Source organism: Teleopsis dalmanni, chromosome 1 (assembly GCF_002237135.1).
Source record: "Teleopsis dalmanni isolate 2A chromosome 1, ASM223713v2, whole genome shotgun sequence".
Taxonomy (NCBI): Eukaryota; Metazoa; Arthropoda; class Insecta; order Diptera; family Diopsidae; genus Teleopsis; species Teleopsis dalmanni.
Window position 1 is genome coordinate 2,020,503 of NC_051846.1, and position 15,720 is coordinate 2,036,222.

At 26.2% G+C, this 15,720-nt stretch overlaps 3 protein-coding genes across 3 annotated transcripts; 1 reads left to right on the forward strand and 2 right to left on the reverse strand.

Annotated features, from left to right (window-relative positions):
- Window positions 1–2,856: 2,856 nt before the first annotated feature.
- LOC119668785 lies at window positions 2,857–3,854 on the reverse strand. The gene has a single exon (XM_038078420.1). The coding sequence runs from the start codon at window positions 3,780–3,782 to the stop codon at window positions 3,075–3,077; it is 708 nt and encodes a 235-aa protein (XP_037934348.1). The 5' UTR covers window positions 3,783–3,854; the 3' UTR covers window positions 2,857–3,074.
- A 1,077-nt stretch (window positions 3,855–4,931) lies between these two features.
- Window positions 4,932–6,283, forward strand: LOC119668261 (vacuolar protein sorting-associated protein VTA1 homolog). Its single transcript, XM_038077714.1, has 3 exons — window positions 4,932–5,246; window positions 5,306–5,456; window positions 5,516–6,283. Exons 1-3 carry the CDS (start codon window positions 5,075–5,077, stop codon window positions 6,126–6,128), a joined length of 936 nt encoding a protein of 311 aa, XP_037933642.1. The 5' UTR covers window positions 4,932–5,074; the 3' UTR covers window positions 6,129–6,283.
- A 118-nt stretch (window positions 6,284–6,401) lies between these two features.
- LOC119668262 (transmembrane protein 35A) lies at window positions 6,402–14,658 on the reverse strand. Its single transcript, XM_038077715.1, has 4 exons — window positions 14,103–14,658; window positions 7,241–7,379; window positions 7,001–7,152; window positions 6,402–6,931 (listed from the first exon to the last, which is right to left on the reverse strand). The coding sequence occupies exons 1-4, from the start codon at window positions 14,220–14,222 to the stop codon at window positions 6,863–6,865; spliced, it is 480 nt and encodes a 159-aa protein (XP_037933643.1). The 5' UTR covers window positions 14,223–14,658; the 3' UTR covers window positions 6,402–6,862.
- Between the last annotated feature and the right edge of the window lie 1,062 nt (window positions 14,659–15,720).

The following is a 15,720-nucleotide window of genomic DNA, read 5'->3' on the forward strand; positions in this document are numbered from 1 at the left end:
TTATAATTCATTTAATGTTATCTACTGCATATATCTTCCCGGGTTACAATAACCGCAGGAACTGAGCCAACGGCTCATTAATAAGAACCAACATATATTATAATCAGACTAATCTACGATAATTAAGAAATCAACAGATTTTAGCTTATCGTTTCCTGTATAAACGTACACTAAAGGGATAGAATATCATTATCATCAATGAATAAATATAATATCAACTGACAACAAATTTTAAACTAAACGCTAACAGTATTAATTGACTATTATATGATAATAAGTTAGAAAGGCAGTACACCGTATTCTTCAATACAACAGAGAACAACAGAGTTTCTTTTACACTAGTTATAATCAGAAAAAATTTAATAGTACTTTTCTTTCCGAATTTTCCGAACCTTATATAAACCGTTCTTAATAGATTTTGTTAAATAAATATGTTTACACGTACATGCATACGTCATATTTCGATTGTTATTACTAAATAATTCAATTTACTTAAAAAATTGTTGAGTAAATTTTCCCTAACTTATTTTTGCAAGGTAAATTATGAAAACAGAAACCTTGAAATCCTGCTTAAGGTATGAAGTATATTTTTAAAATGTTGGATTCTGAATAATTGTTCATTTGTAATAAACTATCTAATGATAAAATTGTATACAATCTATATAAATATTTTATTATTTAAATATTTTTAATAAATTATTTTTTTGATATTTAAACTTAGTTCAAAATAAAACAAAAATAAAATCTAAATTTAATTTATAAAATAATGTAAACTTTATTTTAATAATTTGTTCATTGTATATATAAAATTTTTAAGTCTTTAACATTTCGTTATATAATAAAATCAATTTAATAAAAATTTTGTTTTACAAAATAAATGAACTTGAATTGTTAATTGTTAATTATAACAATTCTTAATTAATTAATTAATTTAATTAAATGCAAGAATGGACAGTTTTTTTTAACATAGTTTCAAGATTTTCTTTTTATATAAATTGCTTTTAAAATAATTACATTAAATATAATAACATTTAGATTATAGAAAATAGTGTCCATCTATAGTATCTATTGAGTTTTAATTAATTAAAATTACCGCATCGATTTTTAATTTATTGAACTGAAATGCAACAGTCGACAGTTTTTAAATATTTTTTTCAATACTTTTTATATAATATATTTTGTAAAGAAATTATTTTAAAAATAATACGGTTAAAAATTACTATATTGATTAATTTATTAATTAAAATTAAATGCAACAATGGACGGCTTGTTTAAGATTTAACATTTGTTTAAAACTTTTATTTATATTTTAAAATTATTTTAATACAAATATTTCGGACTACTTTGTAGAACATTTTCAGTGAAATTATTTATAAAACTGTTTCCGCTTTAATGTTTTTTATTTGCTTATTAATAAATATGTTATACATTAGCAATTTTTGCTATTCTGCACATCTTTAGAACTTAAAGATTGTAGTCTGTGGACCACTAAAGTGCTAAAGGTGACACTATATTATTGACCTGTTGTTATAAACTTCTTCAGTGTATATTAGTATTACATTAGCATTATTTCATTATTACAACTCATAGTAATGGTGTGACACATGTTTTTATCTTTCATTACTAAATTAGTGAAAGTTTATGCAATTTGTTATAATAATAAGAATATTAATATAATGCAAGGAATATACTTTTAGACTACATCAGATTCTTTAAATACTAGCACAGGAAAATACTTTTTAAGGCACAATGGAGTTATAAGTAAAAGCAATATATATGTATATACATATATAGATTTGAACAATAGTTTCCTTACTTTTCTAATTATTTAAAATATAAATTTTTAGTTTATAGCAACTTTTTGTAAATCGAATTTTAAAAACATTTTCAATACAAGAAATTATATACATATATAAAATTTCAGAAATTTTCTTAACGATAGGTTTCCGTTTTCAACTATTAAGATATAAACTCAATATAAATTTAATATAAAATAATATCAATATCTTCCACGCAACTATTTAATTATGTCTGATGATCAAAAGGTTTAAAATGAATATGAATACGATAACATAAATTGAGATTCGATTTTGTATCTAATGAGTTATTTATTAAAATATATTATTTTTTTTTTTTTCAATTGATCCAAAAAATTTCATCTTAATGATCGTTATTCATTGGCACAAAAAAATAAATAATTTGGACCCATTAAAATGAACTGTTATGCATACATATTCTTCTATATAGAAATATTTACAGTCTATGATGCACTATACAATCAGTACTATAGTATATTTAAGCAATTAAGTAATTGATATGTAAATTATTGAAGTGACTAATACAAATAAAAAAAAATATTTGAGCTTGAGAATATTGTTCTAACTGTAGCGTTATGATTCATTGTGCTGTTGATTCAGTCAGTCTGTAATATAAGAGCCCCCAACTCCAATTTATTTATGTAAGTACCAACTGAGTCTATGGTTGTTATTACTTTTAAGATTTTAACCCCCCTTAAAAAAGTTATTAGCAGTTTTTTATATGTAATTTTATTTTAAGCTTCTTTGAGTTATTACGTCGAAGTATTCTAAAGTCGGTTTTATTTTTAAGATTTTAACTTTTATTTGGATCGTATTTTTTTGTATATTCCTATACGTATTTCGGCAAATTCGCTTTTACTTTGATCAAGAGAATTGCTAATATCTCAGGAAATAAAATCCTAAAAAATAAATTAGACTTTAAAATTTTTTTATAATTGTTTTCAGTGGAATTGCATAAACTTACATATATTATATATTTTCATATTTCTAAAATTTATTTACAAAAATTTTTGAAATGCATACAAAATTTGTGGACGGTTTATATAAAATATTGGAAAGATTTTGCTGAAGTCTTACACTGCTTTAATCATTTTCATTATTTAATCTTAATTGATTTTCCAACTGCAGAAACTTCAATAAAATTTTCCTACATATGAATTCGAATTTTATTTGCTTATATTTTTACCATACTTTTACTTACTTATAAGACATAAATCCTTGATGGGAACTATTCCTATACTAACCATCTCCATGTAGTCATTCAAAACGTGACTGCGAAAAGTTGAATTGTTTTCGATATCGTTGATGCACATTGGCCTCAATCAGAAAGAGTGCACCAGCAACTAAGGATAACACTGAACCAACACATGCAAACACAAATGACCAACCAAACCAATTGTTGGCATGTTCAGGCATCCAACCATTACGATTTCCAAAACATGCAAACACTATAACCGCTATAGCAGCACTGATACCAGTACCAAGCTGTATATATCCTAGTGAATTTATAAGTATTATAAAATATCTCTGTTTCGGTTCAGCACACAATATAAATATTAAAACACCAATTCCAGATATTAGCATACCAATAAATGCTATCGTATAAAATATTTGTGTTACAATCATAAATGCAGGCATCAGAAAACCACGTATTTGATCGTAGCCTGTTGTGAAAGGATCATAGACCCAACGGCAGCCAACAAAAAACCTGTCTTGACTGTCATTGTTGACATCTTGCAGTGAACGAAAACAATGCACCCATAATCCAAGACGATCCAATTTAGCGCCAGTTATGCGATAGTCACTAACAAGCCAATTGGGTGTGGCGAATGCTATTATTATCAAAGCAAATGCTAGCAGAAATATACCAGCACCAGCATTACCAGATAAAGTACGTCTTTTCATGTTTAAAATGGGTGAAATATTTTCTATTTCATTTCGGGTGTTATCAGACTTATTTTGCATCCTTTCCTTATAGTTTTGCGTAAGATTTTCTTAACTTTAAGTGAATGACACTTCGCGCTTGTGCAACTACTTAGAAATTGAAAACAATTCTGGCATTGCAAACAAGTGCTAAACTGGCAGGGTTGCAGTTTAACTAATTATGTTATACTACTTTATTCAGCAGCTTGCCATGTTTACATTACGAACTTTGCTAAAGTTGGTTACCAAACGTCAAACATTTACATTAGGTCTGTTCCACGAGCTACTCGTTGTAACTTTGAGTAACTCTGTGCATTCCACCAGCACATTTTCGAGTAAATAAGAGCATCTAAGAGAGCATAACATCTCTATCGATATATAAAAATAATACACAGACTTTACTCATACATTTTATTTCAAGTAAACTTTGTGTTGATGTGTGAACCAGCTGATTTGGTTTGAATTTAAATTTTTGTATTATTTATTTGCGCGGTACTGGTGTTCTCTTCAGACTTTATACAAAGCTGTGTAAAGAGCGTAATTTGGCACTTTATTTGTGTTACGCTCTCAGTTTATACTATACTTATGTTTTACTTAAGTTTTACTACGAGTAGCTCATGGAACAGATCTATTATCGATTAGGATTTTTATTTTAACATATGTTGCTATTTTTAATATACTGATGAGTTTGAAACTGGAAACGTTATTATGAAAACCTAGGTTGTTATATATAAATAAATAAATTATTTAAAAAAATAATCTAATAAACTGAACAGAAATGCTTAATATTTATAGAATTATCAAAGTTCTTTCTATTGATGTATATAAATTAGATCTCTAACGCGTATTCTTCAAATTACACGAAAAAAATTAACAATTATTAATTATTTGAAAAGTTTATTTTGAAAGTTGGCTTCGTCACAAAATTAAATCAAGATTGCAATCCAATTTTATACAAAAATTCGACAATCGCAATTGTACCTGTAATTTGTACACAAAAACAGTTATAAAACTAATTCGTAATGGTACGAATTAAAGCAAAATCAATCAAAACACATTTTTATATTTAATCGCAATTACAAAAACTTAAAGTTCAAAAATAGAATAAAATTATGTTTTATATATAATTTTAGTAATAAATTACAATTACTTATACGATATGAATCAGCTATGAAATATTTGACATTACGCATTTGTGCTTAGAAAAAGTAGTAGAAATATTTCTACGTTTGCTACATGGCAACACTTTAATTTAATTTGGGTGTTTGTCATAAAAAGCTGATTTCATACTTTTGTTGCTGCGTAGAGAAGTTTTTGTTGAAAATATAAAAGACATGGAATTTCCGGACTGTCCACCAAGTCTTAAGCAAATACAACATTTTTTGAAAATAGCACAAGAGCATGATGCCAGAGACATTATCGTTGCATATTGGTGTCGCCTTTATGCCTTACAAACGGGCCTTAACTTGTCGACACAGAAACCGGAGGAGACACAATTGTTATTAGGTAAGTATTGTCGGGGAGTAAAACAAAAAGTAAATGAATCATATTTGTTTTCATTTTAGCTGTTATGGATTGGTTGGAAACGGTAAAAAAAGAACATGCAGATAACGAAGCAATAACAAATGAGGTAGCAGCTCAAGCACATATGGAAAACTATGCACTGAAACTATTCCTTTACGCAGACAAACAAGATCGAGAAGGTAATTTCGGCAAGTAAGTTTAAATACAAACTATTTGTGCTATGAAAACTAAAACTACGATTTTAATTTTAGAAATGTAGTTAAAGCATTTTACTCCAGTGGAGTTTTGTACGATGTACTGCAAACGTTCGGCGAACTTACGGAAGAAGCAATACACAATCGTAAATATGCTAAATGGAAGGCAGCATATATACATAATTGTTTGAAAAATGGTGAAACGCCAGTGTCTGGTCCAATGCAAGACGAAGAAAATGAGTTTGCTGACGAGGCATCAGGTGCAAATGCAGCAGAAAATGAATCACCAACTGCAACAACACCAGCTGATGAAGAAGAAGCACCACCGGCTGATGAAGAACCAGCACCACCACCGATAGATCCATCTCCACCAAATACTACGCCACCTACAGTAGATGAAGTACTAAATAACCCAAATAAATTGCCTAGTCCACCAGTTGATGAAGAAAAACCAGGTGGTTTTGAAGCATATGTACCACCAGCACAGCCTCATCCAGCTTATACAGCACCAACACCAGTTGAAGGTTTGCAATTGACTCCGGAACAAATGATCAAAGCTCAAAAATATTGCAAATACGCCGGCAGTGCTCTTAACTATGATGATGTCAAAACCGCAATTGAGAATATGCAGAAAGCTTTAACATTACTAACTACGGGACAAGATAGTTAAATAATGACCTTCTCTTGTATTGGTCTTCATAGTATTTATTAAATCTCACATAATTAAAAAATTGCTTTCTGTATGTTAACCAAGGTTGCACCTTAAAATGCTTTAGTATTTAAATTTGCTTAGCAATAAACAGTTTTAACTATTATAAATTAAAAGTCAATGTATCTTATTTTTATGTAGCTGCAATTAAATCTAAAAATTAACTTAATAGATCGCGATGTTATGAAGACCTGTTCTATGTAAAGCATTTAAAATTTATAAAAACACTTGTAGTTTTTATCATTTTTATTAAAATTTTTACTTTCACAAAATTATTTTATCCTTAGAATCATTTTAAATTGTAATGATAATGGTGAAATGTACGAATAATGACAAGTGCATGTTTAGTTTCATTCCTAGTAGAGCGTCTTTTAAATAAGTGAACACACCAGTTTAGGTTTAAAAGTATTTTAAAAAATAAATATATACATAAAAATATAATAACCAAAAAATTTTGGCACACAAAATAATTTGTAGAATATTTTTTTGACCGTGAAATAACGAAATCTTATGACATTAAGCATTTAAGTGTGAATGGAAATTGATGCATGACCAGGGAAGGATGAATTTAAAATTTAATTTAAAATTGCCATTCTTAAGGTGCTACAGTCATTTATATAAGGTGCAAGAAGCATTTTTTTATGTAATGCAAGTTTCATTGAAACAAGTTGTGCGTTTCATTTTCATTCATTAATTTAATCCTGTTTAACACCATTTGCTTGGGCTTGATTAGCAGCAGCCTGTTCTTCATCTCTTCGATTTGTCTGAAAGTTAAGAAAAAATAGTGTTATTACTTAAAAAATTTATTTTTCATATAAATATATTTTCTTTACCTGATACCATACTACTAAACGACCACCTAACATAAATGTGAAGACAAGCGCTGGGCCGGATCTTTCAAAGGGATCGCTCACCATCCAGTGCTGATAAACCCCCAAGACCATTAAGATTAGTAATATTACATTGGCAGCATTTTTAACTCTATCTGTTGGATTAGAAAATTTATATCATTTAATTAATTAATTAATTTTCATCTATAACAATTAAATAAGTTCTCTGTCTGTTTTACTTACGATATGGAATGAGTGCCATGGCGAGGCCACAAACAATTTCGAGTATACCAACTGTCCTACGATACCATTTTGAAGGAATTTTCAATCCAAACAAAGCAGCCAATGGAAAAACTTTCGCATATTTTACATATTCAGTTCGCTAGAATAAAAAGAGTTTATTTTAAATATATATTATTATTAAAATTATTTTTACATTGTTTACATTTTTTTTTGCTTTAAATATAATCTTTATAAAATGCACTAAACATGGTATTCAAAGTAGTCAAAAGTATTTATATTAAAATATTTTTTTAAAATATAAACCTAAATTTTAACAGCTTATTTATAATTTCAGTTTTTAAATAATCGACTTAGTTAAGTTTAATTTTAAAGAAATTGTTAATAAACAATAACAATGACCACAATAATCTCACTGACAACTAATAATTGTCAGTGAGATTGACAATGATATCTCAGACAACTAATAATTGAGTTCCATACATACATATATACTTAATAATGATCAAAATCGTTTAAATGTATGATAAGGCATATGTTTCAGAAATGAATCTGATGTACTATGAATTGATTTTAAAGTCGGTTTCATTTTTTAGGATTTAAATTCGCTTTTGCCTTCATCAGGAGAATTCCTAATATTGATGAATTTGTTCCTATCGTAAACTTGTTACATATCTATAACCAAATGGTTAAATATACTCATATATAAAAAATAACATTTTATTTTCCTTCGATTGATCCAGCGCTTACTTTTGTTTACCGATTGTCATCGTAGTACTATTATTCCAAAAACATTTTCATCATCATCAAGCCTGTTTAACAACAGTCTTCCATTCTTCTCTGTTTTTTGTTTTTGTTTTCTAATTTCTTATGTTCATTTCTTTTAAGTCCTGCTGCACACTGGCTTTCCATTGCTTTCTTGGTCGCCCTCTTCTTCTGCTGGTTTCTACTTCGTTCTCATAAATTTTAAGCGACACTCTCATATCCGGCGTTCTTATCACGTAACCAACCCATCTTAATGGCTGATTTGTCATAAATTTGTTGATTGTCTAACCTTTAGCTAGCCGTTCTGCCTCGTGGTTGTATCTTATGCGATACATCCCGTTTTCTTTCACGGGTCCAAAAATAATAAAGCTTTTTAGTTTCTTTTATTTTTTTACTTAAAATCCGAGTTTTCAAACAACACCTTCAAAGTAATGGATATTTTTGAATTATAGATATCCAATTTTTGTACATCCAAATTTAAAAATTTAATGAAAATTATTAACTCATGTTAATTTATTGCTGTGTAAGATCCATATTAAAACATATAGAGTATTAAACTGTCAACTCTACACTTAGCAAATTTCTGGCTATAGACCTATGTCTAACTGTTGAAGGCCTCAGCATTCAGTGCTGCGAAATATAATTTATTTATAAATTATTATAAGTAAATTTTGTAATAAACAATAATAATATTAATAATAATAATTGAATAATTCTATGCAAAAATATACAAACTAATTTATGATGTTTATAAATAAATTATCTTTACTCAGAAGCATTTCTTGTAATTAATGTTTAAAAAAAAAATAATCAGATCTTAGATTCATACATGATTTTAAATCTTTTCTCTATATATCAAATTTTAAACTCTAATTACAATTTGTAATAATTATTTTTAATGCAAAATTAAATTAAGAAATTGTCAACCGCTATTTAATGAAATATGTTTATGTTGATTACATTTTTAAAAATAAACATTTGCATTACCTTCTGCTGGGCCAATAGCTAAATTTTCTAGTGTTTCTCTAACACACTTAAACATTATTTCATAAACATTCTAAAATATATTAAATAACATATGTAGAAGTATTTATAAACAAACTTTTATGTGTACAAAATGAAAGTAAAATAAATTAAAATTAAAATTAAAAGGGAAACATGTTCTTTTGCTCCCACAAGTACGTATCGATAAATACTCTTGAAAGCAGATGGACTTGGTATCATAAATTTTATATTTGAGGGCCATTGATATGAGTGCTGAAAAAATAATTAGATGATCTATAATATACATACATATATCTCTGATTAGGAAAAATTGCATGTGGTTTCGAAATTCGTTTTAACTTTGGTATTAAGGTTTGAATCTATGTTTTTTTTTGAAAAAACATAGAAAAGTTAAGAGATTATACTTTTATCTTAATCGTCTATTTAAATATTAAAAAATACTATTGAAACATATAAAAATACACATCTACTCGTACATACATATACTCAATGAATATATATAAATATATTTATACGTTTAGACATTTTTAATTTTAAGAGTAAAATCATTTTGCAAAACCCATTGAGAATAAATTTTGCAACGCTTTCAAATATTTTGAATATTTTTGATTGATATTAATTATATTTGGCAAAAATCTATAAAATTTGAAAAATATGTGTTTCTGCTGTAAAGTATTCATTAATATTTTAATATAAAACTTTTGTTTTTAATGAAATTTGTTTAGTCATAGTATAATATTTGAGAAAAATCTGTTCATATTAAATCAAGTATAATTTCCTATCAACGTAATAACATTACGTCAATAATATGTTAGCAATAAATATTTAATAATCGATTCAATATCAATAAAAAAAAAAAATTTAATTATTTTCGCTTTACATTATTTTCAATATTAATATCAACAAACTACGTTAAAAATTTTTGTTCGTAAAAATAACTAATGAAATTCAACTTGCTTTATATTATTATTGTTTATAGAAGGTTTTCTTTAGTAAAAATCTACAATTATAAATTTATTTCCGGTTGCACTACTAACCATTATTTATTACTGGTAGTGTGGCTGCTGTTGCTTTTCTTATTATTCGAACTTCGAATGCATATATGTATGCTTGCATTCGCAGTATAAATTGTTGTAGTAGAGTTTGTTGAAAAGTTAATGTATAATATTAAATTTCATTTTATACGTTAAGATATAGAAATATAGCAAAACCTATACCACACCCAAAATATAGCAAAATGTATCTTTACAAAAACTAATATTACATATAACATAATATATAAAACTAATATATCTTAATATATTAAGATATAGAAATATATCCTATATATATTATTTCATATTACATATAATATAATATATAATATTTTATAATATATAAAACTAATATAATATTTTTATATATTAAGATATAGAAATATAGCAAAATCATTCCCAAAACAAAATATATCTCTACAAAAACTAACACTTAAATTAGCACTAAAATTATAATTCAGTTCAGCTTTCGACAAAATTGATTATTTTACTTGAACTTGAGGTTATGTTCATTCCTTGACTATTTCTTTAGTAAATACTGTTACTAAATAATCTTAATAACTTCTCTCTCATTTATTTCATCCATTTAATTTGCTATATAAATTAAGCCTTAAGCTTTTACCAATAATGTGGACAAAAATGGACTGTATTTTAGACCTTGACTTTATTGAACTACTTTGATACTTCTTCAGGCTTATTGCTTAAGTTGTCCAAACTATTCTCTATGTTTGGAAAGTTGCTACAACTCAACACGACGCACATTTCTAATTCAAGATAGTCTAAATCAAAACATTTAGCTTTATTAGTGATCAGAATGTGACATCATTTTTATTTTTTAAGTTTTAAGTGACATCTCATATAGCGGATAATGTATTTTTCTAGCCAAGCAATAGGCTAAGATATATATATTTTTAAATTCGTAGAAACTCAAATATGAAATATACTTTACGGCTTACTGAAATAAATTAAATAAATATTTTTATTTATCCTACGCAATAAACCTTTCTAATCCTAACCAAAAAGTTTTCGTACATTTCGTGGTTTTCGAGCACTCCAAAAAGAAATGTGTTTCAAAATTCGTAGAAATTCGAAAAGGAAATATACTTTATGGTATATTTTTTAAAAATCACATAAACTACTTACTATATATTATTTTATTAAATATGTATACATTTTATTAAACATGGTTAATGTTAAATTGACCTATTCACACCTAGTATTTTGCTTTATTTAAAACGCACAATTTTTTTTTAATTTTTATGCATGTATAAAAATAAATAGTATTCATCACTGAGTCGGAAAATTTTTTTGTTATTGAACTTCAAAAAAATTCAACATCGCTAAAATTTGTTTACCAAAACATTTCGAGAGGCCGACTTTTCGATGTGGAAAATCTTTTCGAAACACTTTGAATAGATGAGAAAAACGTTCTCGATGTCATTGTCTTAACGAGGTCACTCATTAGTGGAATGGAATTGAATTCTATTTGATTATTCGGGGCATGTTTTACATTAAAACATTTTATTTTTACCAAACTTTTGTTTGGTAAAGTTTATTATATAAATAAATAAAATATATATAAATTAAAAAAACGTTTTTCTTTTTTGGAAAATCAGGAAAATTTTTTACTATAAAAAAAACGGGAACTGATAATTTTACTTTTAATTGTTAAATAAAAAGGTATTGCCTTTAGTCATATAACAAAAAAAGGTAATAATAGCTAACTACGTATATAAATAGTGTATTATACTTCTTTCAAAACCACAAAATCCTTTACTGATTTTTGTAATGTATTAGTAATATTTTTTTTAAAAATCATTATATAAGTTTTTGTTAGTAGAACTAATATTCCATATAAATTTATTATATTTATATAAATATATAAATTAAACATATAAATTTTAATTTATTAATATATATATTTTATTTTCTATAACTTTTTAAGGATTATTAATATAATAAAGAATGCAAAACTTTAGTACAAATATTTATTTGTCTTTAGTGTATATTCGTCAATGTTATTAGTCATAAAAAAATCATAAAATGTTCTCATTGAACTTGAATTTAAAAATATTTTTCAAAGTTTTTATATTTAAATGATTTCTTTTAGTGGGTAGAATACCATCTGTTAAAAGATACTATTGGAATATTATAACTCTTAAATACAATAACAGTGCAATAAATAAAATTATATTTAAATTATTTATTTATAAATATATATACAATAAATACATATATATATATATATATATATAAACTATATATACCTTTATTCATGCTGTTACTTGTAAAAGAAATTCTATAAAATATCATTGGACTTTTATTTAAATAATTGTAATAATTAATCTTTATATATCTTTTATGATATATCTTTTATTAATAATTTTTTTGTTACATTTCTAAATGACAAACGGATACGTCTATCGAAAAATCGAATTTCCTTGCAACCAAAAATAAAAAACCTGGAGAGAGAAAAAAAGAAACAAAAGAACACTTTCTTTGTAAATGTCCAGGACTGAGAAGATTAAAGTATTTCACAATGGAGCTCTACGAACTAATGAGCTTAATGAACATCTCAAATACAGAACTTCAAAAAATAATCTCCATTATCAACCGCGTAGATTGTATTTTCTATATTTTCTAGATCAGATTAATTATAAGTGAGAGTACATGCTTTTCCTTAAAAATCAATAAGTTTAAAAACTCATTTTAATAATTCACAATTTTATTCACATTCAATAGATATCATCCAATCAAGTGCAAAGCCATAATTTGCCCCACTTGGCTACGCCCGTGTCTATTGATATATAAACAATTTCTCCGCAAAATTTATATAAATATAATATAAATTGCTGTTAAGTAACTAAAGCTGCATATGATAAAACTCTCATCACATAAAGTTCTTTACAATATCATTTTTATAATTCTCATACAGTTTATATGGTTTAGCTCACGATACACAATACAGCAGATAACACCTATTTATTTAGAAATCATCTCAGGAACGTAAATTTTAACTTCCAAATTAACTAAACTATCGTTCTACTGTTAGCTTTCCTCACGAAAAAACTATCGAAATATTGAGAAGTGGAACTATGAAAGGGCAATACTTTTCAAACTTCCTTACATATATTTCGAATATGCGGGAGGTTTCCTCCCGTCACTACTGTAGTTGCATTCAAAAATTATTACAAATTCGATATAAGTTAAGTAGCTATTATTTTTCTACCGTTTTTCCCAAAGGTTTTCTAACGGAATTGATCATATTTTTGGAAGAGAAATTATGACAAATCTAACTATATAGAAGAGACCTATTACGGCTGTGTGAATTGGGTTAGCATATTTGTCTTGCTGTCAGGTAAATAGTTTAGAAGCCCATTAAATGAGTTAACAGGCACATATATTGATTTTTATATATATTATAAGTAAAAACTATATACTTAATCCTCCGATTTTTTACACCAATTTTTTATATCAATATAACAAATCGACCCATGGTTTAATCTGTATAAAAGGCAAAATAACGTCGAATACACTGACTATAAGTGTTAATAAAAAAAATCAAATGCAAAAAATATTTTTGAACCTATCTATCGTGCAAAAACTACATAAACCGAACAAACAGTTTAGATTATCCTTGAACCACTAAACGAACTACTTCAGAAATGTATGTCATTTTTATACCAATGTAATATAAAATATATTCTATGTACAGTATATCATTTAAATACTATTATAATATCTATTATTATAGATATTATTTTTATGTATAAAAAAACGAGTTTTTTTTAAATCAGAAGCTTAATGGAATATTTTTTCTCTTTCGCCATCAATCGGAAAATAGTATATGCATGTCACATACTGTGCTAGTAGTTCAACCACCTTTTCACAATAAATCCAAAAATCAATATCCTTTTATGTATTAAAGGAGCAGAAGAAGTAAACCATAAAAATATGTACCCATCTGTGATACTTGGTGAGCCGTATAATTATCGATTTTCCAAAGTGCATTTTAAGCACCCTTTATACAGGTTTAAGACATTAAAGGATTTTATATTTACCAAATCCTTGTATAAGTCCTTGCTGATGTGTGGTGTTAGTTTTAGGGCGCCGACGAAGACAAAAAATAAACCCAAAAGTATTGAAAGACTTTTCAAGACAATCGTATTTGATGCTGGCATTTTGTTTGAAGAAAATTATTTTTATATGATTTTTTTACTTTTGATTATAATTTATAAATATATTTATATTGTTATTTTGAAAAAAATTTGTTATGTAAAACACTTTAAATACATGCTCAATATTAAAGAAACACGTTCAAATATTTTCGTTTGGTTTTAATGTTTGGCAGTACTAATTTCTTCTTATTTATTGCTTATAAAACACACTAAAACCGAAATGCATTCGAATTAATATTATTTTTTAAATTTATTAATGCAAATTATTTTGATTGGCAAAAGGGACATGCTAGTCTTCTGTGGACAAACACCGGTTCTATATATAGCGTTGACCGTTGAATTTAAAATATTAAAAATACTAAAATATTTTTTACGAGCAACGCCTTTATTTTTCCACAAAAAAAACCGCACAAGCTAATACAAAAGTTCGAAAGAGACTGAAACCGTGTCAGACCCAGCATCACGGAAATGCCTCCGTACACTCAAAATAAATGCACGAAACAAGAGAGCGGCGTCCAATACTAAGAGAAATATAAGGGTAGTTCACAAATCGAAAAGTTGGTAATAAATAAATAAAATATATAAGATTTAAACGATCGGAAGGGTAAAATAATCATTTGAACTAAAAATAATAATATAAACAGCAATCTTCTAAACTTTAAAGACGTGGTGGCTTGATATATAAGTATTTATTAAATATCCATGTAAATATCTAATATTATATATAAAAAATAGCGCAATTTGACAAAAGATTTAAGTAGAACTATTAAGTAAAATTATTATTTGAACTAAAAATAATTACGTTAGCAGCAATTTATATATCTTCTAAGCTTTAAAGACGTGGTACGTAAGTACTTTTATTAAATATCCAGGTAAATATCTAATATTATACATATATAAAAAATGGCGCAAGTTGACTACCGATTTAAATAGAATCAGCTATTTTGAGCAATTTATTCCGCAACACTATATACCAATATAGGATAACTGACTTCACTAAAGTTCGTTGTCAAATGGACGTACCCAAGAAATCAGAATCTTGTCTAAAATATATATAATAACTGGTTATATCAATTCGTAAAATGAATATAAATTTTTGAATTTGAAACTAATAGCTTATTCAAGCTGACATTGATTTATTGCAATAAATAGAAAGATTGCAATTAACCAAAATATGTGTTCAAACTCGCTTATTTTAATTAATTGCAATTAACGAAACGTCAGATTTCGTTTTTATTTTGCAAATTAAATACAAATTCAATAAAAATATTTTATTTCGTTAAGAATATGAAAAATGAATAACAAAGAAGCAGAAATAATTATTTTATAAATATTTTTAAAATGTGTAAAATCATAGAAGCAAATGCAATCAAGGACCGATTGCTTATAAAATTAATAAGAAAATAATTTGTAAAATGTAAAATAATTTTAATTCAAATAGCAAAACTAGCTCAATTCAAAAACAGTGTTTGATATTATTACGATCTGTTTAATATATTAT